Raw genomic sequence first — 23,400 nt, forward strand, 5'->3', positions numbered from 1 at the left:
GTCCTCTTCCCAGTGTAGCCCAGCTCCTCTCAGTGGTTCTAACACAGCTGCTGCTGGGGCAGGCACCCTCCAGGGCCACTTCCCACTAGTGCTTCCTCCACAAAGCAGTCCCACAGGCTGGGGCTGTTCAACTGTCATACTGCATTTCCCTCCACTAATGTCTGCTTCCCATGACCTTCATTTCAACACAATGTGCCTTTAAATTAGATCCCAGATGGGAACTTGAAGGCAAATACCTCCATTTGTGATGTTTATGAAACTTTTCACTCTTGATGCTATTATGGTACCATCAGACATAAAGGAACATTTTCCAGTTACTACATTGGTTTTCGTCCCTTTAAGCTAGAAGCACACTCAAAACCAGAGTCCTGGCCGCCTCCAATATTCATCCCATATCCTAATTGATGCCCATTCTTTTCTATGAACATTTACATAGTTTGTCAGCTTCAGGTTCATGATTTGTATGTCAGCTGGCCTCTATACAACAGAGAAAGCCAAGTTTCTTTATAGGCACAACAAAGGTAGAGGTACCCTCACCTGTGACATACCACCAAAAAAAACCTAGTGCAACTTAACTGGGTATGGTGGTTCATGCCTATAATCCCAGATACTTGAGAGGCTGAGGATCATGGTTTGAGGCCAGCCTTCGTAAAAAGTTTGCAAGACCCCATTCTGACTAGTAAAAAGCTAAGTGCAGTGCCTGTCATCACACATGGGAAGTGCAAATAGGAGGATTGAAGTTCAAGTTGACCAAGACAAAAAGCAAGATCTTATTCGAAAAATAACAAAAGCAAAAAGGCTAAAATTATGGCTCCGGTGGTATAGCATCTGCCTACTAAGCACAAAGTGCACAGTCCTGAGTTTTAAAAGAAAAAAAAAGTTTAAGCTTTTGTGCTCTTATAAGTTCTAGTTCTAGTTCTAGTTGTTGTTGTTCTTCTTCTCCTCCTCCTTCTTCTCCTTCTTCTTTTCTGAGCCATGGGGCTTGAATTCAGCCTGGGCACTGTCTCTGAGCTCTTCAGCTCAAGGCTTTCATCCTACCCTTGAGCCAAGCCCCACTTCCCATTTTCTAGGGGTTAATAGAAGACATAAGGCCATATAGTATGAAGCTAATTGAAAGGACCTCCAGGATATTGAAACAAAAGCCATATAACGAATGATTGTTTTCCTTAATCTACTATGTTATCTCTCATCTCCTTTGCTGTCCCTTGGGTATCTCATATTGTTACAGTATCTCACTTTGTTATCTGATATATTGAATTTATTTGTTTTTGGTTATTTGAAATTTGATAGGGAAGGGGGGAAAACCAAGATGGGGGATGGGTGTTGGGTGGGGGGAGGGTAATGGGTACCAAGACATGTGAAAGGGTATCAATGTATGTGAATTAATGCACCTTCTATCTGGCAAATATCATGTAACCCTTTTATTAATTACAACAAAAATATAAAAAAATTAAAAAAAATAAATTAAAAAAAAAAGAATCTCAGGTCGTTTTGTGCCTGGGCTGGCTTTGAGCCTTGATCTTCAGATCTCAGCCTCCTGAGTAGCTAGGATTACAGGTGTGAGCCAACCCGCCCATCTCTAGTTCTTCTTAATCAGCTAACTAAATAGCTGTCTTCCAACGCACCCAGTAATGTTTGTGACTACCCCTGAGCTGGGAACAAAGGAGGATCCAGGATATATCTCTCCTCTCAGTAGGGACATCCAAACGTGATGGAAGGGGAAAAAAATCATAGTAAGCTGTTAGAGAATAGTGTAATATATATCGCAGTATATTCTAATAAATAGAGGGTTACTTAGAGGAAGGAGAAAAATTGAGTGACATTTAAGTCTGCAGGAAAGTTTTAAGAGAAACCATTGATTGTGTTGGAAAGCTACATGGTTTTCTGAAAACTTATGTCTGTGTTAGTCACTTTTCCATCGCTGTAACAAGATATCTCAGATAATCAACTTATTTGGAAGAGAGGTTCAGTGTGGCATGGCTTCTGAGGTTTCAGCCCATTGTTTCTTGACCTCATCAGTATCGGCTTGTAAGAACACAGATCATCATAACAGAGTATATGACTGAAAGTATAGGCATGAGAGATTGGCACTAGCTACGTTGGTTGGTTTTGTTACTGTTCTATTTTTTTTTTCTCAGTTGTGGAGCTTGAACTGAGGGTCTGGGTGCTATCCCTGACCTTTTTTGATCAAGGCTAGCACTTTGAGCCACAGCACTACTGATGAGTTAGTGATAAGAGTCTCAGTCTTTCCACCTGGGCCGATTCAAGCTATGATTCTCACATCTCAATCTCCTATGTAGCTAAGATTAGTTGGTTTTATTTTTGTTGTTGTTATTGTTGTTTTATGGCAGCTAGTGTCACAATAAACATAGCTGTTCTACTCAAACTTAGTCTCAGTTTAAACATTCAGAAACCTGTGATAGTTGAGGATATGTGAGAACTCACTGAACCCTTCCTATTTCTTTAGCTCTTGCCACTGATGGCCCACTTTTAAATAGGGTAGGCAGCAATTGCTATGACTTTATTGCAACAAGAAACGTGAGAAGCTCTGAGATGCAATAGAGTTAGGGAAATCCACAACATCACCATGAAGGATTCTCACACAAATGGTGACACCTACATCTAATCAAGTCTTGAGATTCTAACCCATGCAAGAAAGAGAGGCACAAGTTGTAACAGTACCAAGAGGAAGTCATCAGATGAGCCCAGAACCTGAGAACTTGCACAAGACAAGAGACCTATTTCTTCTGCAAAGCAGACAGATACCATGTAATATGAAGAAAAGTGAATACAAAGTATAAGCCTGGTATGAATCTCAATTTAAAGGTAGCTATAAAAAGGCATTTTTATCTGGATTCCAGGAGGCTGCATGAAAGGATCATGGTCTGAGGCCAGCCTGAGAAGAAAAGTTTGCAAGATCCTATAGCAAAACTAAGCAGAACTGGAGGAATAACTCAAATGGAAGAACACCAGCTTAGAGAGCAAAAAGCCCTAAGATCAGTCCTAATATCATACACACAAAAGCGCAATTTTGAGACAATCAGGGAAATATGGGCTAAATATGACAATATTAAGAAATTGCTCTTAGTCTACCAGGAAAGATGAAGAGTAATAAAGCTATATAAGAAAATGTCCTAGCTAGGCATCAGTGGCTCATGCCTATAATCCTAGCTACTCAAGCAGCTGAGATCTGTGGATAGTGGTTCAAAGCCAGTCCAGGCCAAAAAAAAAAGTCCCTGAGACTCTTATCTCCAATTAACCACCAGAAAACTGGAAGTGGCACTGTGACTCAGGGGTAGGACAGTAGCCTTGAGCTGAAGAGCTCAAGGACAGCACCCAGGCTCAGAGTTCAGGAAGAAAGAAAGAAGGGAGGGAGGGAGGGAAAGAGGGAGGGAGGGAGGGAGGAAGAGAGAGACAGACAGAGACAGAGACAGAGACAGACAGAGAGACAGAGAGAGACAGACAGAGACAGAGAGACAGACAGACAGACAGACAGACAGACAGACAGACAGACAGAGAGACAGAGAATGTCCTGTCTTAGCATGTCAGGAATAAGTTCTTAAAATTCTTTAGATAGAAATAGGGGAAAAGAAGAGGAGACCCGCCCTCATATGTCTCTCCTGCTCTTCTCTCCACTCTTTGCTTGTAGTGGGGCAGCTTATTAAATAACTTATTCCTTGTCAACTTAAACTCAAAGATTACAGATAGGGAACTTTTGTGAAATAGACAAGGTTCTCTAGAAATGTTCATTTGAAAGCATAATTTAAAAAAAAAAACAACTAGTTCTAAAGGACTTTTGAATAAAAAATACCCAAGATTGTTAGCATGGAATAAATATCCTTTTAATAGTTATATATACATACATTAAATCATGTTAACTAATTAGCAGCTCTCTTCTTTTTCCTCTTCCTCACGGTATTTTTACTTGGTGCTTTCTCTTGTTTTGCACTGACGGTCTGGGTTCTGTGAATAAAGTAAATTAACAGCTCAAAAAAAAAAAGAAGAAGAAGAGGAGAAATGTTGAACGTGTCCAATGAGAATGTGGAAGTAAAGATTCTACCTCTGATAGTAGATAACGTTTCTTGTAATAAGGATGTAAACATCTCCAAGTTGCCTGGAAAGCCAGAGAAGAGACCAAGAATGCTCTTGGTGCAGAGGCACAATACCAAGAATGGGTCTCTACATCCTTTGCAGAACTAGTCTCAAGAAGCCACCACGATGCCGCAGAGCCAGGTGCAGACATCTCTGCTGGAGCTGTTGCCAACACCTGCTTGGTCACCACCATTAGGAACACTATCCACTGTCACAGCTGACATCTTTGCCAGGCTGGAGTCCAGATGGTCCCTCCTGCACCCTGGATGCAAGAAAAGTTGAGAAGCACTTGCTCAGCACTGTCAATTAGAGACAAAATGAAACAGGCTCTGCTTTAAAAAGTGGGTCTTCCCTAAGAATAGGGGGTTTGGAAAACCATAAGGAATGGTAATGGAATAATAAAACCAAAGAAATGTGCACAAACATACATAATTCAATGACATCAAGCCCTTACCTGTGGTCCAGTTCTTGGTCCTAACAGGACTCATCCTGCTGTAGAACCTAAGCTCCTAATCCTTGGCACCCCTCTGTTCCCCCTCCTACCTCTGCCACTGAAATTTACCCCTGTAGTCAAAACTGAACTGGGGAAAGCAAAGGACTTCTGGTATGGAGCCTCATAATGTGGACTTGGAAACTCAGACTTCACTCAGAGAAGCTTCCTAGGAACAAGCTAAGCTACCAAGGCCTAGCAAGACTTTAGAGAGACTTGTGCCGAACTTAGTACAAGGGAAAATGGAGATAGGCAGGGAAAGAAAACAAGAATAAGGTATCATTAAAGCAACCATTGTGTACCTGTTCCCTGGGTCCATCCGACTTTTGTCATTGTCCCAGAATAATTATTAATAATGTTCCCTTTCATTATTCAAGCAATTCTTACTGAGACCATATATAATAAGTGACACCCTAGAGCAAGAGTTTAGAGATAAAAGAACATGCACACCCACACCCATGTACCTACACGTGTGTGTGTGTGTGTGTGTGTGTGTGTGTATGTGTGTGTGTGTGTGTGTAAATGCCAGGCTTGGTCAAATAGATCCCAGAAGAAGCCACAGGGAAGAGAATTACATATCCTATGTGCAGAAAGGAGTCACTGACAGTTCCCAAGCGGGATAAGTACCGGACTAGGAAACAGTATCTTATAGCTTGTCTTCTATGCAATAAGATAGAAAGGTGAGGAGACTGGGCAGGAATTTAGATGCCAAGGTGTGCTGGTACAGGAAGAAGGACCACCAAAAGCAGCAGTATCAGATGCTGAGTGTCTTTATAGGAGCCCAGTGAGAAGTAAAGAATAAAAATAAATGACTGTAGGGAGGCCACACTTGTGCATATTTCTAATTCAAGCCTGCTATAGTCCTGATTGACAGAGACTACTGACTTTGAGACTAAAACTTGGCACTGCAAGAAGAAAGAGAAAAGCCAATGTGACAAAATCCTCAAAACTGTCTCTTTGATGTATGAACATGACTCACCCCTGAGGACCTTTATAAACAGAGTTCACTTCAGATTTCTTCGCTGGGTTCATGAGACACATCTTTAATAACAAAAGGTCTCTGAAGGTAGATTTTTCCCCCTCACAATTGAGGGACTATTTCCCTTTTGAGGGGTTTAGAAATGCCTCTGATTAATTGTTAACGCTAGCCTTTTGAGACCTCAATTTATATGCGACATTGACCAGTGTCTGCAAACAATTTAAGCAGCAGAAGAATGAGGTTCTTAGGAAATTAATGTAATATATTCAGCTTATCGCCAGAAGTGTGTTGTTAGGTCCCCAAAACTTCATTCATTCAATCATTTATTCATTCAACACTACTCTCAAATCCCACTGAAATCCAAGGCTATACACAACAGAATTCTTTATTTCCAAGAAAGGGGAATAAAATTCAAAACTGCAGAAATCTAAGGAAAATGAAGAGAGCCATATGAAACAATCCAGAGTCCATGAGAGGCTGGAAAGCTGAAGACGTCGATATTCCAAGGACTGCCAGGAAACACTGGCAAAAAAAATGCCAAAGGCCTACAGATAGGTGGAAAGGAAACACTATCCATTTGTTCATTCCTCTTTTAAAAATGTCTGCTGAGTGGCTACTGCTGGCTAACACCTGTAATCCTAGGTACTCAGGAGGCTGAGATCTGAGGACCGTGGTATGAAGCCAGCTCGGGCAGGAAAGTCCATGACTTGCATCTCCAGTTAAACACAGAAAAAGCCAGAAATGGTGCTGTGGTTCAAGTGGTAGTGTGCTATCTTTGAGCAAAACTGGAGCTCAAGAATGGCACCCAACTCCACAGTTCAAGTCCCAGGACTGGCAAAAAAAAAAAAATGCCTGCTGATATCCAGGTACCCAGAGGTCATACCTGTAATCCTACCTACTCAGGAGGCTGGGACCTGAGTATCATGGATCAAAGCCAACATGGGCAAGAAAGTCTGTAAGACTCTTACCTCCCTCTAGATAACTACCAAAAAGCCAGAAGTAAAGGTGTGGCTCACAAGGTAGAAAGCTAGCCTTGAACACAAGAGCTCAGGGACAGCACCCAAGCCCTGAGTTCAAGCCCTAAGACTGGCATTTTACTGACATTGTACATGAACCTAAGCAGAGAACAAAATTTAGAAATAAGACAGAGTAGAGGAAAATGCCCTCAGAAACAAACCATAAATAAGACATGAAATGAAGGGGTAAGATAAGGACAAGCATGGTGGTGCATGCCTGTCTACCATAATCCTAACTACTCAGGCAGTAGAGATTAAAGCTGGAGGCCAGCTTGAACAAACAAATCATGAAGTGCCATCTCAATAAACGGGGCATGGTGGTGCACGCATGCCATTCCAACCACACAGGAGGCAACAGACAGGAAGATGGTGGTCTAGGATAGCTAAGACAAAATGCACAAGGCTCTAACCAAAAACAACTAAAGCAAAAAGGATGGAGATGTGTCTCAAGTGGCTGAGCACGCACTGTCTAGCAAGCTAAGGTCCTGAGTTCAAAGCTAAATAAAACAAACATAAACAGGCAGTTAACACTTATGCCTTCTGTAGCATTTGGGACAAATACACCTAAGTATTCAGATGGCAAATGTGAAGTAAATTAAGGCCCCAAAGCCAAGAGCTTCTACAGGGTCAAGCACCAGTAAGAAAGACAGGTAGACAGCAAGAGCTGGACTGAAGGTCACACAGCAGGAAGGACTTACAGAGGTTTAGCTGCTCAGAAAGTCAGAGATTCAATGAATGGCTCACAGCACTGGGAACAGCTCCCAAAGAGGTAGTGAGGTGTCAAGGACAGACCTCCTCTTCTTTTTCCTCTCTGTCCCATCAGCTGTAAACCAGGCCAATCCTGACAGGCCAGAAGACCATGTGACCTGCAGGCCACTCTATTCTCATCTCTGCCTCAAGTCCCTCAACTGAAGAATGAAAAGGTGGACGCTATCATGGATAGCATGGCCTAGGTTTCCGACTGATTGACTGGTTAATTGTAGTCCTGGGGATTGAACTCAGAGCACTATACAGTAATTACTAAACACTCTACACCACTTGACTCAAACATCCCTGAGATCTTCCTACTTATTATGCTTCCCATTACTAGGATGATAAGCATGTACCACTGCACCCAGCTAAAGGTTCCACCACCTCCAAATAGCCCCATTGGGGTAGCAACAAAGTCTAAAACACACGGGCCTTTGACAGACATTTCAAATCCAAACTGCAACGATACCACCTGATATCACAATGGCTAAGTATAGTTCACTACCATTAAACAAGATAGGATTCATCACTTTGCTCCATATCAACGAAGTGAAGACTCAGGGCAAAACAAGCAGAGGAGAGGTGAGATGAGCCACAGACTGCCATTCCCTTAACTTGACAAGGTGGCAAATGGCATGTGGGCCATGGCCTCCCACCAAGAATTAAGTCCTTGGCCAATCATTCCAAAACACACTCAGTGCCCCTTCAGGAATGGCTGAGTGAGAACATGGGAGAATTCTAGGTGTCTTCTACCCTTTCTGTGGTTCCCTGAGATTACCCATGACAGCTAGAGGGCAAGAGAATGAGGTGGCAGAAATAAAGGCCCCTCAGGGTGGCTACCTCCTTAACTCACAAAGATGCTGAGGTCATTCTAGAACTTGATTACTTGTCTGGCTCACATAGAGACTCAGAGATCAAAACCAATCAGTTAAAGCAAGGCCTCAGGTCTCATTACTTTCCTGTCCCATGTCACTTCAGAGAATACCTGACCTGGATGCCAGCAGTTCCCTCCATTTTCAGGACTCCATATTCAAGAAACGAGCACCATCGATCCTCCACTTTCAGTGGTACTAAACTGTGGTCTGGCTCCCAGATTTCTTTCAAAGTGCTTCTCAAGATGGTTCTCGAGTCCTTTCCACCTTTCCTCTGCCTCCTCGCTGCAATTCCTTGGCCTCCACAGCCATTTGCCACTACATTGACCTTCATTTCTGGGTTAATTATAAATAGTTTTGTCTATTGAAGAAATTGGACTGAATTAGCTTAGTTTTAATCTCTCATCAATAATATATTCAATTGACCATTTCCACAATTGAAAAATAAAACTGTCTGGGGATGGGTGGAACCAACCAGTGTTCCAGTGACTGCTCCCTGGGCAAGGCGAGGCCCAGTAGGTGCCAATGCCATCCTTCTCCAAGCTCATGCCTGAGTACGCTCAGTCTGGCCTGGTCCTGCACCAGGGAGCACAGAGTATGTCCCAGCTAGTCTGGCCCTGTCTGACAGCCCATTAGCCCCAGCTGTCTGAGACATCTGCCTGCTCTGATTACCGTCAGAGCAGAGGAGAGGCAACAGCCCCCAGCATCGTGCTGTCTCCTTTGCACACAACTGTCATCAAGTGATTGTGCTTCCACTTGGAGGCACTCAGAAGCCTTCTCTGACTGCTATTTATAACCTACCTGTGAGGTCAGCAGCCGGTGAAGCCACCCTAAACAGCACCACATTCCTGCCTCTCCCCCCCAGGCCAAAAACAGACAACCTCCAAGCATGAGCAAGATTCAGTCATAGATAATAGATGCAATATCAGGTCAGCTTTCATGGCACTCCATGGCTGGGATGGGGGAAAAACCAGAGGATATAGAGACTACTACAGCTGCTTGCAATGCTACAGGCCAGGAAAGAGTGACTCAGATGGTAATCCATGCCTCCCTATCCTAGTCACAGCTGAAGTGACTCTAATATCTGTAATGGTGTCCCTGAGGTTATGGAGGGACAGAAAATCCCCAGCTTGACATATATTGAGCCACTGGGGCTGTGGTAGCAAATTATTACAAAGTGAGTAGCTTATAACAATAGAAAATCATTCTCTCCCAATTCTAGAGCCCAGAAGTCTGAAATCCTGAAGGGCTGTGGTCCATTCTTGGCCTCTGTGGTAGCTGTCAGTCACCTTTGACTTTTGACACATCACAACCGTATCTGCCTCTTGATCTCATATCTGCCTCTTCTACCCATGTCTACACATCTCTACCTGTATCAAATTCTCTTCAACTTTTCTCATATATAATACAAGGTTCCAGGGCTGAAAATGTGGCTTAGTGGTAGAGTGCTTGCCTAGCATGTATGAAGCTTTGGGTTTGATTCCTTAGTACCACATAAACAGAAAAAAAAGCTGGAAAGTAGCACTCTGGCTCAAGTGGTAGATTGCTAGCCTTGCACAAAAGCAGCTCAGGAACAGCACCCAGACCCAGAGTTCAAGCCCACCATCAAAAACAAAGACCTTCACAGGAGCTAAAGTTATAATCATATCTTTGAGAGGATAGTCAGTTACTTCATAATACTACGACTGAACTAACTGACCAGACACAACTGAAAGGAGGGAAGGATTCATTGTGACTGATGGTTTCAGAGGGTTCCATTCATGATTCATTGACCCAAAGGTTTGGGCAGAATATTATGGCAGTAGGGAATGTGGTTAGGGAACTGCTTCATCATGGACATAAATCAGAAAGAGAAGACAAAGTATAACCTTTGGGGGCAAAGTATAAACTTTAAAGGCCACCTCAGTGATCTAATTCCTCCAGTTGAGCGCCACCTCCTAAAGTTTCTAGCACCTCCCTAAAGAAGGCCACCAGCTGAGGACCGAACGTTCAACACATGAACTTATGAGAGATCCTTCACATTCAAATATATAATCAGGGGTAACTATTTAACCCACTAGACACTTTAAATTATAAGTAAAAGAAAAAGAACACAGATGGGGGGGTCAGTAAGCTCTTCCACTTACCTAATAATTAAAATTCGCTCTCTTCTGAGAATGCCATCGACATCCCATCCAACAAGACAGAGATCTGAGAACACACCCCATCTTCTATCTCTGTACCTTAGAAGACCCCCACAGTGACAGTCCCACCCCAGGCCCTGATGGAAGTCAGAACATTGTGGGTCTATCAGGGTAACCCACAATAGAGCCATTTCTCCTCTACTCCAGGAGAAAAGTATTATTCTCTGTCATGTTGCTCAGAGGCTGTATCTTCCTTGCCTCCAGCACTTGGCTACCTTCCCACTTATTTCTGCCTCAGGGATCCCCAGCAACACCAATAGGTCTCCATCTAGGCTTTATTTGCTTTTAATTACTAAGCCAGCTAAATGAGCCCCCAATATAGCCATGTACAGACATACCTGACTGCCTTTAGAAAGTAATGAATCGCTCAGCCATATTCAAGGACAGGCCTTCCTGACAGCAAAAGGAGGATTGACTGCACAAAGCCAGGGTGAGCTCAGAGGTCAGGGAATATTGATTAGGAAGACTACCCCCCCTCCTCTGATCACCCCATTTCCCTCATGCTGCCCCGGAGTTCAGCCAATTTCTATGCAGATACGGTCTCAGAACAACATCTTTCTGAAAAGGAGGATTGATCTCGCTGGGGAAATGAAAAGTGGACACTGAGCAAATTTTCTTCTGTAGCAGCAACAAAATGGAATTCTTTGATACTCATTATGACAGACAAAAGAAAAAATGCTAGGTTTTCTTAAGACCAGAGAGAAGACACATAAGTTTGTGGCCTCTCTTGTGTGATTTTCCTTCCCCGAGCTGACAAGGCTCATAGAGTCATGTGCTTCCCACCATGTTACCCCCAAATATTTCATATCGCTTATAAAAGCGGATCATATACACACCCCACCCCTGGAGCCATCTGCAAGTAGGGGAAGGCATCATCAGTGATCCGTGAGGTGACAAGTGACACAAGTTGGAGACATGGTGCAATACAGTCTTTCTGACTTAGCTCAAAACAAAGGATCAGCATGCTATGCTGGAGTATATCCAAAGTCATTTCACCAAGGACTCCAAGCAATCTGGTATTTCCTGGGTGATAGAGCCATCCCAACATCGTGGGACTACTTAAAAGCCTTGTCCCAAGGGCCACAGAGTTGTGAATGCGATGATCCCCACTCCATTTTCAGCTGGTCTGCTATGACAGTAGGCTGAGGAAGTTTGCTGATGGAGAGGGTAATGGCCACGGATCAAGTAGGGCTCGTAGAGAGCTAACAGGTCAATCAGCCACCTGGTGAACCAGACACGCCGTGGCAGTGAGGGTAATTAAAGGAAAGTACACTTTTGATCTCCTTCTTACAAAAGCAAGCACATGCTATGGGCAATAGGCACACATGCCTAAAAACATCTAGAACATTATACAGTAAGGTGTTAGTAGTGTTTTGTCATCTGTGCTAGGATCTAGGATTTTTCTTTTTTTGTGGTTTGTCTCCATTTTACAAATTTTCTACAGTTACACATCATATTAATTTTTTTGCCAGTCCTGGGCCTTGAACTCAGGGCCTGGGCACTGTCCTTGGACACATTTTTTGCTCAAGGCTAGTGCTCTGCCACTTGTACCACAGCGCCACTTCCAGCCTTTTCTGTGTATGTGGTACCAAGGAATTGAGCCTAGGGCTTTGTGCAAGCTCGGTGAGCATTCTACCACTAGGCCATGCTCCCAGTCCCTATATCACTTTTATAATAGGAAAAAAGTGCTAATTTTCTTAACTATACAAATATAAGAAATCGACTGTCTTACTAATATTTATATACCTGAAAACACTCTTAAGAGTTTATGCCCCATATGTTAACTTTTTGTACCAATTTTGATGACAATGGAAAACCCATCACACTCTCAACCAGCTCTATTTTGGGAACCCCCATGGAAACCATGAGCCCTTAAGACCAATGAGAACAATGAGTCATTTTCCCTCCTCCCCTGCCAATGCTGAGGCCCCCAAACTGCCATTTATCTATTTAAGAATAAGAAAAAGAACAAAATAGATTTCATAATCACTAAGTCTTTAGCTCCCCCCCTCTAAGATAAGCATGTAGGCTTCTAGTTATGATGTTGCAAAACCACAAGACAGATGTAGTAACTAACACAAAGTGCTCGGCTCACTAAACAGGGAGCTTTTGATGCTGTAACTCAATTTGTACTGGCATAATGGAATCTGAGTGGGGCTAACAGGAGCTATATAGTACTGGACAGGCAGTCTTGACATCAAGGGGGCCCAATATAGCTTCCCAGGACCTCAGGCTTCTCCCAAAGGCCACTCCACAAAACCCTCATCTCGAAGTATTCAGAGCCATTCTCACCTTCCTCCAAGACTCAAATATTTCTCATCTATTTTTGGTACCAAACACAAGCAAATCAACCCTTTCTTTCTTCCATGTGCCCTCTTGATACATTTGTGAATCTCCTATAATTGAATGGCTTGTGGTGCCCACCACTGTGAATACACAGAGAAGCTCTGTATGGAGTACTACTCAGTACTCACTCGCAGGTACTCAATAGTCAAGAGTCACAAGGAAACTTCCCCAATCTATAGGCTCTAGGCACCACAACAAGAAGTATGTTTCTTTTTTTTTTTTGCCAGTCCTGGGCTTGAGCTCAGGGCCTGAGCACTGTCCTTGGACTTTCTCAAGGCTAGAGCTCTACCACTTGAGCCTCAGCACCACTTCCAGCTTTTTTGTATGTATGTGGTACCAAGGAATCGAACCTGGGTCTTCGCGCATGCTAGGCAAGCACTTTAACCACTAGGCCAAACTCCCAGCCCAACAAGAAGTATGTTTCTACCTACACAAACAAATCTCATTACGAAATTGTCAGAGCCCTAATGCAACAGCTGTGTCCATTCTATATACTCAGGCTTGAATTTCCAAGTTGAGACAAGGGCAAAGGTGAGTATGGGTATGGAATTGTACAGGGATCAGCTTATCCCCAAGTGAGACAGCCTTCTCGGCCAGCAATCAGGAAATTGGGTTAGTGAACAAATACAAGAGACAAGACATAGTTAAGCCAACCCCATACTCTGCACCCAAGGGTTCCACTTAACAGAAATCATCCCAACTTCCCAGAGAAGGAAATGCAAGCTGAGGAAATGCAGGCTGTGTTTAAAGGAGTCAGATCTGATGTTAGGTACCTTCAATCCCGATGCTGCCTCCTCCAAGGTGCACTGAAGAATTTGAGTAGGCTTCACCAATTAGAAGGACTATGTAGGGCTCTGGAACATGACCAGACATTGACATTGGAGCTCTGTCCTCTACACTGCCTTTCCCCAATGTGGAATTCTTCAATGGACACTCCACATGCTACCTACAAAGTGGCTAGCTGAACTAGCTGGCATCTATAGCTTCCAGCAGTCCCTCTATAGACACATAGAAGGTGCTCAGTACCTGTTAGCATGCTGGAAGTTGCAAAGCTGGAATTGACTGAGGGAGGGTATCAAGCCTATGGCTTGCCCAAGATGTAAGAGTTACTAAAATCTCAAATCCGAGTGAGGGCTGGATGCTTCCTGGAGAAATATCACGAGAGCTAGGCCCCTGGAAGGGCACATCTGAGTGGGCTACTCTCAAGAGTAGTGTGCCCCCGGCCACCAAAACATATTCGGAGACCTTCCTTGAACTACTAATTCACAAAAGACAAGAGACCTACATTTTGAGGTCATCCAATTCCTTTTAATGATTCTTAAGTGCTTTCTTACAACTTTCTATAAATCCACCAGCTCATCCCCACTCCAGAACTCCACAAGCAACCTCATTAAGAGGCAGTAAGTGGTGGGAAATATTGATACTTCCAGCTAATTGTGTTATTAATACCATAACCATTCATATGGCCTCATAAACAACTCTTATAGAACATTTAGCTTGGCTAAGTCCAAATGAAGATAATACTATTGCTAATTATATCTCTATAAACTTATTTTATGACAAGGAACAAGGGCTCTTATTTCTCTTATTTGCCAGAGCCAGAGGAAGTAGGAAAGACTTCATGAAGACATGCCCTGTGGAGATGATTCATGAGGAGTAATTGTGGTTTGTAATATCAAGAGCAATCCGGAAAAATGATAAGGGAAGCAATTGTAATTTGTAGAGGAGAAAGGAATGAAAGGGTATCAGGCAGCCAGGACCGAGCAGTGCTAACCCACTGGAATTGCTGGGCAGAGCTTACCCTCTTGGGTCTATGAGTTTAGGGGCACAGAAAATAGCCAGGGTAGGGCACACTTCATAGGTTATATGTTGTAAGTACACATAGGTTATATGTGATGAATACATGGATGAATATGGCAGTGGCTGGAGATTTCCAGGGAGGAAAATCATGTGTCTAACCTCTCCATGGGGCTCTGAACCCAGCAGCCCCATGATGGCATTTTGAAATGACACCCATCCTATTGACTCAGCAGTTTAGTTGGTACTTGTGAACCTGATCGGGGCTTGTCTGAGGCTGTGCAGTAGTTTATCCTGCCTCAGGAAGCAGGACCAACCACCCACTTTCTCCTGCATTGTTTGGAAAATGTTACTCCCAGACAAGGGTCAAAAGCACTTATTCTAGAGGAGACTATGAATAGAAAATAAACACTTTGCTTTTTTCTCTTTCTAGCTGAGCTCAGACAATTTACAGTATTAAATGTCCCCTTGCACTCTGGAGAACTGGAATTGATTTTTTTCCCTTAAAATTGCTCATTGGCTTGCTTATAAATTTCTCCAGCTGTTATTATCAAGTTGTAACTTGCAGTTATGAGAATAATCACAGATCGATTCCTAGTCATTCTGAGGCAGACCAGCATCTATATGGACAGAGGCAATTCAGGCTTTTGACAAATATTTACAGTAAATTAACTTTAATTCAGATTCAATTCATTAATAGGTGAAATCTCCAGATCCTAGGTAGAAATTTACCTTTTTTCTGCGTAGGGAATAGTCATATCAGACATTCACCAAATATTTCCAGTTCTCCTTGTCTGTTATTTCTCCATCTCTTTTGAACTTAAGCAAGAATATGGGATTTCTCATGGCTAATGAGATGAACATAAGAATTCTGTTTTTGTTCCAAGCAAGCTACTTTAAAACAGGGTATCAGCCAACTATTTCAATGAGAGGCCAAGAATAGGGTTCCAGTCACTACTATTTGAATCTGCCATTATCACACCTAAGCAGCCATAGATAATATGTAATCAAATGGCTGTACCTATGTTCCAATATAACTCATGAACACTGAAGCTTGAATTTCAGGCAAATTTTTGTGTCAGAAGAAGGTTTTCCCATATGTAAGATACCATATTACAGATTTAAAGTATAGACTATTAATAAAATGCATAGTGATCAAAAACAAATTTTCAAACACTGTGAACCATCTTTTCTAGTTCCACTTTCATTAAAATCATAAATTATAGATAAATGGTCTATTCATTGGAGAAAATCATTAATATACAAAAACTTGACAACATCTCCAAAGTCTATTTAGCATCACAGTGGATGCTATCTTTTCAAGGATATTCACTTTTAGCCTGAACTTATTCCTAATCCATCTATTAATGAGATCAACAACTTGGGAATCTGAGCCTGAAATCAACTTTTCCAAATCCTGCCCAAGAGGTAAGGAGGAAGAAGAAAATATTTCCAGACCAAAGGAGCCATTCCAATACTACATGATAGAGGCAGAAACAAAAAGGCACATCTTTGACTTTAGATATGACACTTGACTTCTTGGTTTCAATTTTCCCATCTGTAAAACCTGAGAAATAGGATAAATGATAAGCTCTTTTTGTCTGAATATTCTAGAAGTAGATATAATTTAAAGCTGACAAGTTAAGCATTTTGGAATCTGACAACCCCCTCAAAAAAAAACAGAAGCTGTCTTTGCATATATTTCAGTCTATTTTGTATGAACCTTCACCCAACAAAATCAGACAGGTCCACAAAAATTAATCTAGAATGGCTGGAAGCCAACAAAAGAAATACAAGCACTCAGTGAACTCTGTTCAACCCTGTAGGAGCTAAAGAAATGCAGAATTAAACACAAAAAGACAAGTTTACATCTACCAGCTTTGCAAAGATTCATAGGAAGGTCAAGCACAGGGAGCAAAAGGGTCCTGTGCTGACAGGAACCTAAGTTGTCATGGCTTTTCTAAAAGGTAACATAGCAGCTTGAACCAAAAACAATAAACACAGAGATTCCCTTTGCGTGAGTCAGTTTTTTTTTTTTTTCTCATTCTGACCAAACAACTCTAAAGGGGTAAGGATATTTTGGTTCTAGATCCCAGAGGTTTCAGTCTATAGTCCCTGACACTTTAGGTCCAAGACAAGGCAGAACACCAGGGTAGTAAAAGGAATGTGTAGTGAAGGCGGCTTGCTCACCCCATGGCAGCCAGGGGAGCAGAGACAAGAGAATGATCTCCTTCCTTTTATTCTTTTATCCTATCCAGACCCTATCCTATGGGATGGTGCCACCCACATTCAGGTCGGGTTTTCTCCCTCTGGAAATGCCCTACACACACACACACACACACACACACACACACACACACACGCACGCACACACACACACACACAGAGGTGTTCAATGATCTCATACATTTCTCATTCCAATGTGGTTGAAAATCAATATTAACCAACATAGCCTCCAAATAAGCAATTACACTACATCTACTATATTTTCTAGAAAAAGTGAATACACAATGTATAGATAACACAAATAATGACTGAAACAATCAACTTCAAGACAGCAAGAACAAATTAGGCATAGCAAATGCAGGATCATACCTTGAGACAGTGAAATGGTATCCAACCATTAAAAACAAAACTTCTTTGTACAATGTGAGTCTAATTTTGCTTTAGGGGGAAAAGGAGCTTGAAATTTTTCACCAAAAATGAAAGTAGTAATCTCTAGAGATGCTAACTTTTTGAATTCTGCATTTTTGTATATTCTTGTAAAATCAGAAAAAGAAAACTGCACTAAGAATAAAACTGTATATATACATATCACATATATTTATATCTATTTGCAAATAGATATAACTTTAAAGTGTGTATTTGGTGTATCTAAAGGTTTTCTTCTTAAGTAAGCCATGATTATAATATATGCAGTTAGATTCTGTTTTAGAAAACAAGACAAAAAGAAATGCAATAAAATTCTTATTTATAGGGTGATACTTTTTTTAAAAAAGAGAAAAATAAAGCAATATTTTTATGTGCTAGTCCCAGGGTTTGAACTCTGGGCCTGGGTGCTATCTCTGAGCTTTTGTGCTTAAGGCTAGCACTCTACCATTTGAGCTACTTCTGGCTTTTTTCTGGTAGTTAATTGGAGATAAGAGTCCCACAGAATTTCCTGCCTGGTCTAGCTTTGAACTACAGTCATCAAATCTTAGCTTCCTGAGTATCTAAAATTACATGGGTAAACTATCAGCATCTAGCAAAGCAATTTTTGTAAAGCAAAATGAATTAAGAATCCAGCTTATTCAGACAGGTTCACCCTCAATACTAAATAAATCACCTAAACCAATTCCCTGTGTATTTCTTTCACCTCAGTGGCCTGTCTAAAGGATAAGTTATGGTACCACATACCTATAAGCACAGCTACTAGGGAGACAAGAATGAGGGGGGGGCGCATCCTATTTCATAGAGAGAGAGAGAGAGAGAGAGAAAGAGAGAGAGAGAGAGAGAGAGAGAGAGAGAGAGAGAGAGAGAGAGAGAGAGAGGTTAAGCCAATTCAGGAACTGAAAGAGAACCAAGAAGTAAACCTAAAAACTATCAAGAGCCACTACCATTACTTCCCATTAGCCTTCCTTTCTATATATACTAAGTGGATTGCAATCTCCCTAGGTAAGCATGAGAAGGCAAATGCTAAGACCCATCTTAGGCCTCTTATCTCTAAGGTTTAGAGTGATAAAAGATCTACCTAATCCCTCTGTTCATGCTCAAGAGCCTAGCAAAATGATTAGGAGCTGTTAAGTGACCAGGTATTTAGGTAAGGGTTCATGCGGAAATCCCCCAGTTCAGAAGGTACGGGTAGCTTCAGGCCACCATTCAGCTTACCTTTCAGCATAGGGAAGCCAACTTGGCGTCAGATGTCCTTTCACCAGAATACCACCTGGAGAATCCCATCACGCTTGGCACAGCACCCTGCTAAGATGGAGGCCTCTGCTGGGCATGCTGGGCAAGTGGCAGCATAAACTTCCTGCAGGACTCCCTCTAGCAGCTCTTTAAGTCCATATCTCTCTGATGGGCCACATCCCAGTGACAATCTACAAGAAGCCCTGGGCCCTCTTGACTTTCAATTGTTTTGGTATGTTTCAGGGATCTCCACCCCATTTTCTGGAATGACTTTGTTTCTAACCTGTATTCTTTACTTTTGAGCCCTCAAACAGCAGCATATTCTGCGAAGACTGGTGGCTATCCTGTTAATGACCCTTCTCCAGCCACGTCTCTTATTTGAGCTGGAATGTACAATCTCACCTTGTGACTGTCCAGGGAGAAGGGCCTTTTCCACTGATGAACATCTTTCATTGCTGCTCAAAAAGAAAGAGCTGTTAAGGGAAATCATAGAATCATGGTGTGGGGTTCTGCTGAGACTGTAGTCCCTCTGCAGGGAGCAGAAGGGAATGTTGGGCAGAGTGGCACTTAGGCCTCTTTTCTGCTGTGACCACTTATCATAGTGCAACTGAAATTCAGACAGCAAAGTGAACGTGTTGAGCTTGGCAGGTAAACTGGCTCTCCTTTGTGGAGGGAGAGGGAAGGCGGAAAGGTCTACAGGACTTGGGAATGGTGGAACAGTTGGAAGCACTGTTTTAACTTCAACATTGCTGGCATTCTGCTTTAAGTGTTCTTCAGTTAAAAGGTATGTACCCATGACTTCATTAAATGTTCTGTCCTGTATCGAGTTTTGCAACTCAAGTAAGCTGTACCCCATGTCACGCATAACTGCAACAATAATGGGGTTCAACTTGTTTGGCAGTGGTTCAGCAGGACGTGGGGAACATTTCTGACCCTGGTTGAGCCATGGATTCTCCATTACTTTCTGTATATTGGGTCTCTCATTCGGGTCCACAGTTAACAATTGGGCGATAACATGCTGTCCTTTTGCAGTCAAGTAAAATGGAACAAGGTACTTTCCCTCTAGGACTAGTACCTGGACCTGGGCAAATTCCCTCCCCTCAAATGGGAACTTTCCTGAAACCATAAAATACAAAAGGATGCCCAGGCTCCAGATGTCCACCTTGAAGCCATCATATCCCTGGCGCCGGAAGACTTCAGGGGCACGGAATATCAAGGCACCACATACGTCCTGCAACAACTGCCCCGGGGTGAACCTGATGCTCAGGCCAAAGTCACTGACCTTGGCATCGCCTTTGGCATCCAACAGGATGTTGTCAGGCTTTAGGTCTCGGTGTGCGATTCCATTTTGGTGAAAGTAGTGCACAGCACTCACGATCTGTTTAAAGAGCCTCCTGGCTTCATCTTCAAATAGGCGGCGAGTGTTTCGGATCCGCTGCAGGAGGTCCCCTTTGGTAGCCAGTTCCATGACCAGGTAGACTTGGTTCTCCTTCTCAATCACCTCGTACAACGTGATCACATGTGGGTGACGTAGAGACTTGACGATGTCCACCTCGTTTCTGACCAGAGGACCACTGTACTCTCCGATCTTCAGGAGTTCTTTCACCGCCACCTTAGTGTCTGTGAGGCGGTGATGGGCCAGTTTCACATGTCCGAAGCCTCCGGTGCCAATGGTCTCTTTCATATGATATTGTTTGATGAAGATCTCCTTCAAGAAGCTTGTGGGTAATCTGTTCTCATATGCCATCTTTCTGGCCTAGGATGGCGGGTAGCAAATCTAACTAACGTTAGCTAAATAAACACAAAACCAAAACTAAGCAAAAAGAAACACTCAGACCCAAACAACACAAACTCCGCCCCTCGTCCCCACAAAGCATCAATCAAGCTCAGACTTAGTCCAGCGGATCACCAAGCAAGAGCTCCCAGGCGCTGTAACGGACGAAAGGAGAGCGCAACACACGGCTTCTTATATATCCCCGCAAGAAGCCCCACCCCACCCCACTCCCGCCTGCCTCACAATGGAGGAAACGGACCAATCACAGCCGGGCACAGGTCTACTGTGGTCTCCTCTTGGACTTCAAGGACTTTGCCAAGGGTGAGCCAAAGGATGTTTACTGCTATTACCACAGCAGCCTTGCAGGAACCACGAAGGCGGCAGGGAATTTAACCAGGACCCTTCACAGATGCTGGCTAAGTACTGTACCACGGAGCTACATCCGCTTTGGATAGATGTCTTATTTTTTCTTACTTTTTCATTTCTTTCTTGACTTTGTGTTCGGCCAACCTTACTGAATTCTTCTTACAGTATCTGTACACATCCTTGAATTTTTATGTAGGCAGTCATGGCGTCTTTCTCATAAAATTACAAGGTTATGAGTGGTTCTATTCTTTTTAGTTTGTTTTCTTATCTTCCTACAGTTAAAACATCAGATGGGACGTTGAGTGGTATCAGTGATGTTAGTGATAACAGCTTCCTCTCTGGATTCCAGCAGAAATGCCTCCAATATTTCCCCACTAAGAATGCTGTTTACTGCAGGTATTTGATAGAGATCCTACAGAAGGCACAGCTATTTTCCTTCAATTTTAGAGTTTTTGTAATCAGTGATATTAAGCATGACATTATCATGCGTTTGTGTTTGCATCTATAGAGATGATTATGTGGATTTATGTACTTAGTGTGAGAAATTACACTGGATTTTCTAAATTTATGTAAGTGGGGCTGTAGCTCAGTGGTACAAATACCTGATTAGAATGTGTGAAGCCTGTTGGATCTTCAGCAACACACACACACACGCACACACACACACACACACACACACACACACAGAAAAGAAACTATCCTTTATTTCCAATGTCATATATATTCAATTTTGTTCAGATTTTTTGCCTTTTTATAAGTACAGTTACTATAAATATACTCTCATGGTGCTTATAAAGTTAATTAGGAAGTGGTTTTTTTTTTTTAATTTCTGAAACAGTTAAAAGATACGGGTGAGGTGGTAAATACCTTTTATCCCAGCTATTCAGGAAGTGAACACAGCAGGATCACAAGTTGGGGGCCAGCCTGGGTTAGCAAGAGCCTATCTCAAAAAAGAAACTCTCTCTCTCTCTCTCTCTCTCTCTCTCTCTCTCTCTCTCTCTCTCTCTCTCTCTCTCTCTCTCTCTCTCTCTCTCCAAGACTGTGCTGTGAACTTGCAATTCTTCTGCTTTAGCTGCCTAAGGCTAAGGTTACAGGCATATGTCACGACGCCTGTCCTTGTTGGCATTTGTAAAAATAAATTTTCCGTTGGCATAATTTTACTTTTTTTGCATTTTTTATTGTAATTAGTAAAAGGGTTACATGATATTTGCCAGATAGAAGGTGCATTAATTCACATACATTGATACCCTTTCACATGTCTTGGTACCCATTTCCCTCCCCCCCACACCCCCCACCCATCTTGGTTTTCCCCCCTTCCCTATCAAATTTCAAATAACCAAATACAAATAAATTCAATATATCAGATAACAAAGTGAGATACTGTAACAATATGAGATAACCAAGGGACAGCAAAGGAGATGAGAGACAACATAGTACATTAAGGACAACAATCATTCATTACATGGCTTTTGTTTCAATATCCTGGAGGTCCTTTCAATTAGCTTCATACTATATGGCCTTATGTATCAAGATTTTGCTCTATTGCAGATCTCTGCTAGTAGAGCCCAAGGTTTCTACTGATTATGACGAATGAGGGAAACCATTGAGCCTATGTTCCTTTGAGTCTGGCTTACTTCACTTAATATGATTTTTTCTAAGTCTTTCCATTTCCTAACAAATGGGGTGATGTCATGGCATAATTTTACTTTTACAGAAAAGTTTAAAAGTAGTAGAGTTTCCCTGCAAGTTTTCATCCCCCTAGTATTAATATACCAGTATATAACCACAGTATGTTAATAAAATAAAATGGTCCATTGCTATTAACTAAATTTCAGCCTTTACTTCCTTTCCAGTTTACCTTATTATTATTTTAAAGGTGATATTCCGTGGGGTTACCTTTACATACATCCAGAAATAAGTATATGTCCTTTTTTATAGTGTCATCTGTTCTCTTATTCTCTCCCATATTTACTTTTTTAACCAATTTTTCTACCACTTTTCTTCTGCTGCTCCAGTGTCCATTACATTTGACTCAGTCACTGCTTGTCTCTTTTCTTCATGTTACCCTCTACCAGTTATGAAAATGTAAAAGAAAAGAAAAAAAGACCACTTAACTAGAAGCATTTTAATTGAAGACACAGAAGAGTGTCTCCTAGTTGGCTTCCAAACTGAGCTGAACAGCCTACGTATATAGAAACACATAAGGAATATGGCAGTCCTTTATGCAAATGTAGATTGGTATTTGTACAAGTTACAGACCTTCTGCTGGGCCACCAGTGGAAATACCCCTAACTCTGGCCTGGGTAGAAATGGTTGCAAGGCCATCTCAAGTTCACCAAGACTAGGATGGCAAAATGTCTGGTATAAGCTGGCTGTAGGACAGTGCCTTCAGGAGCTGGGGTCATGCTTCAGAAGCAAGCATGTATAGCTTCCTCTAAGTATCCCTGAAGCCTTCAAAGCAGCTAATGCTTGCACAGACAGTCCAGTTGGCTTCTCGCTGATAGTCCTTTATTCAAGGCAGCCAAGGCCCCAGGGAAGAGTCTCACAGCTGTCAAATCACTACAGCCCTCCACATCTTCATTATTTAAGGAATAAATAAGGGATTCTTACAATGAAAGCTTACCATCAAAAGTGCTGTAACTGTATTTAATAGTGCTCTATTATTACATAATTTTGCCCTAGTACCTGAGAGTTAGGTGTGTTCCTGCTATCTGTTTCACTATGGCTGCTCTGGGAGTGGTTCTACCACAGATTAGGTCTCTACTGCCTTCTCTGACATCTGCTCAGGGGATGGGAAAACACAACCATCTGTATTTAAAGTATCCCAATAACCCTTCCTCACTACTCTGG

General features: G+C 42.3%; 1 protein-coding gene across 4 annotated transcripts in view; it reads right to left on the reverse strand.

The window, feature by feature from the left end:
• The window catches only part of LOC150044866 (sperm motility kinase Z-like), a 185,176-nt gene extending 164,914 nt beyond the window's left edge, over positions 1–20,262 (reverse strand). For all 4 annotated transcript variants that reach the window (XM_090321143.1, XM_090321142.1, XM_090321141.1 and 1 more), the window contains exons 1-3: positions 18,393–20,262; positions 4,061–4,354; positions 3,864–3,963 (exon numbers count right to left, since the gene is read on the reverse strand). In XM_090321143.1, the coding sequence (XP_090177269.1) occupies positions 18,703–20,157 (1,455 nt within the window). In that variant the 5' untranslated portion in view covers positions 20,158–20,262 and the 3' untranslated portion in view covers positions 3,864–3,963; positions 4,061–4,354; positions 18,393–18,702. The remainder of the gene's footprint in view (positions 1–3,863; positions 3,964–4,060; positions 4,355–18,392) is intronic.
• Positions 20,263–23,400: the final 3,138 nt, after the last annotated feature.

Source organism: Megascapheus bottae, chromosome 29, assembly GCF_031878675.1.
Source record: "Megascapheus bottae isolate mThoBot1 chromosome 29, mThoBot2.hap1, whole genome shotgun sequence".
Classification (NCBI taxonomy): Eukaryota; Metazoa; Chordata; class Mammalia; order Rodentia; family Geomyidae; genus Megascapheus; species Megascapheus bottae.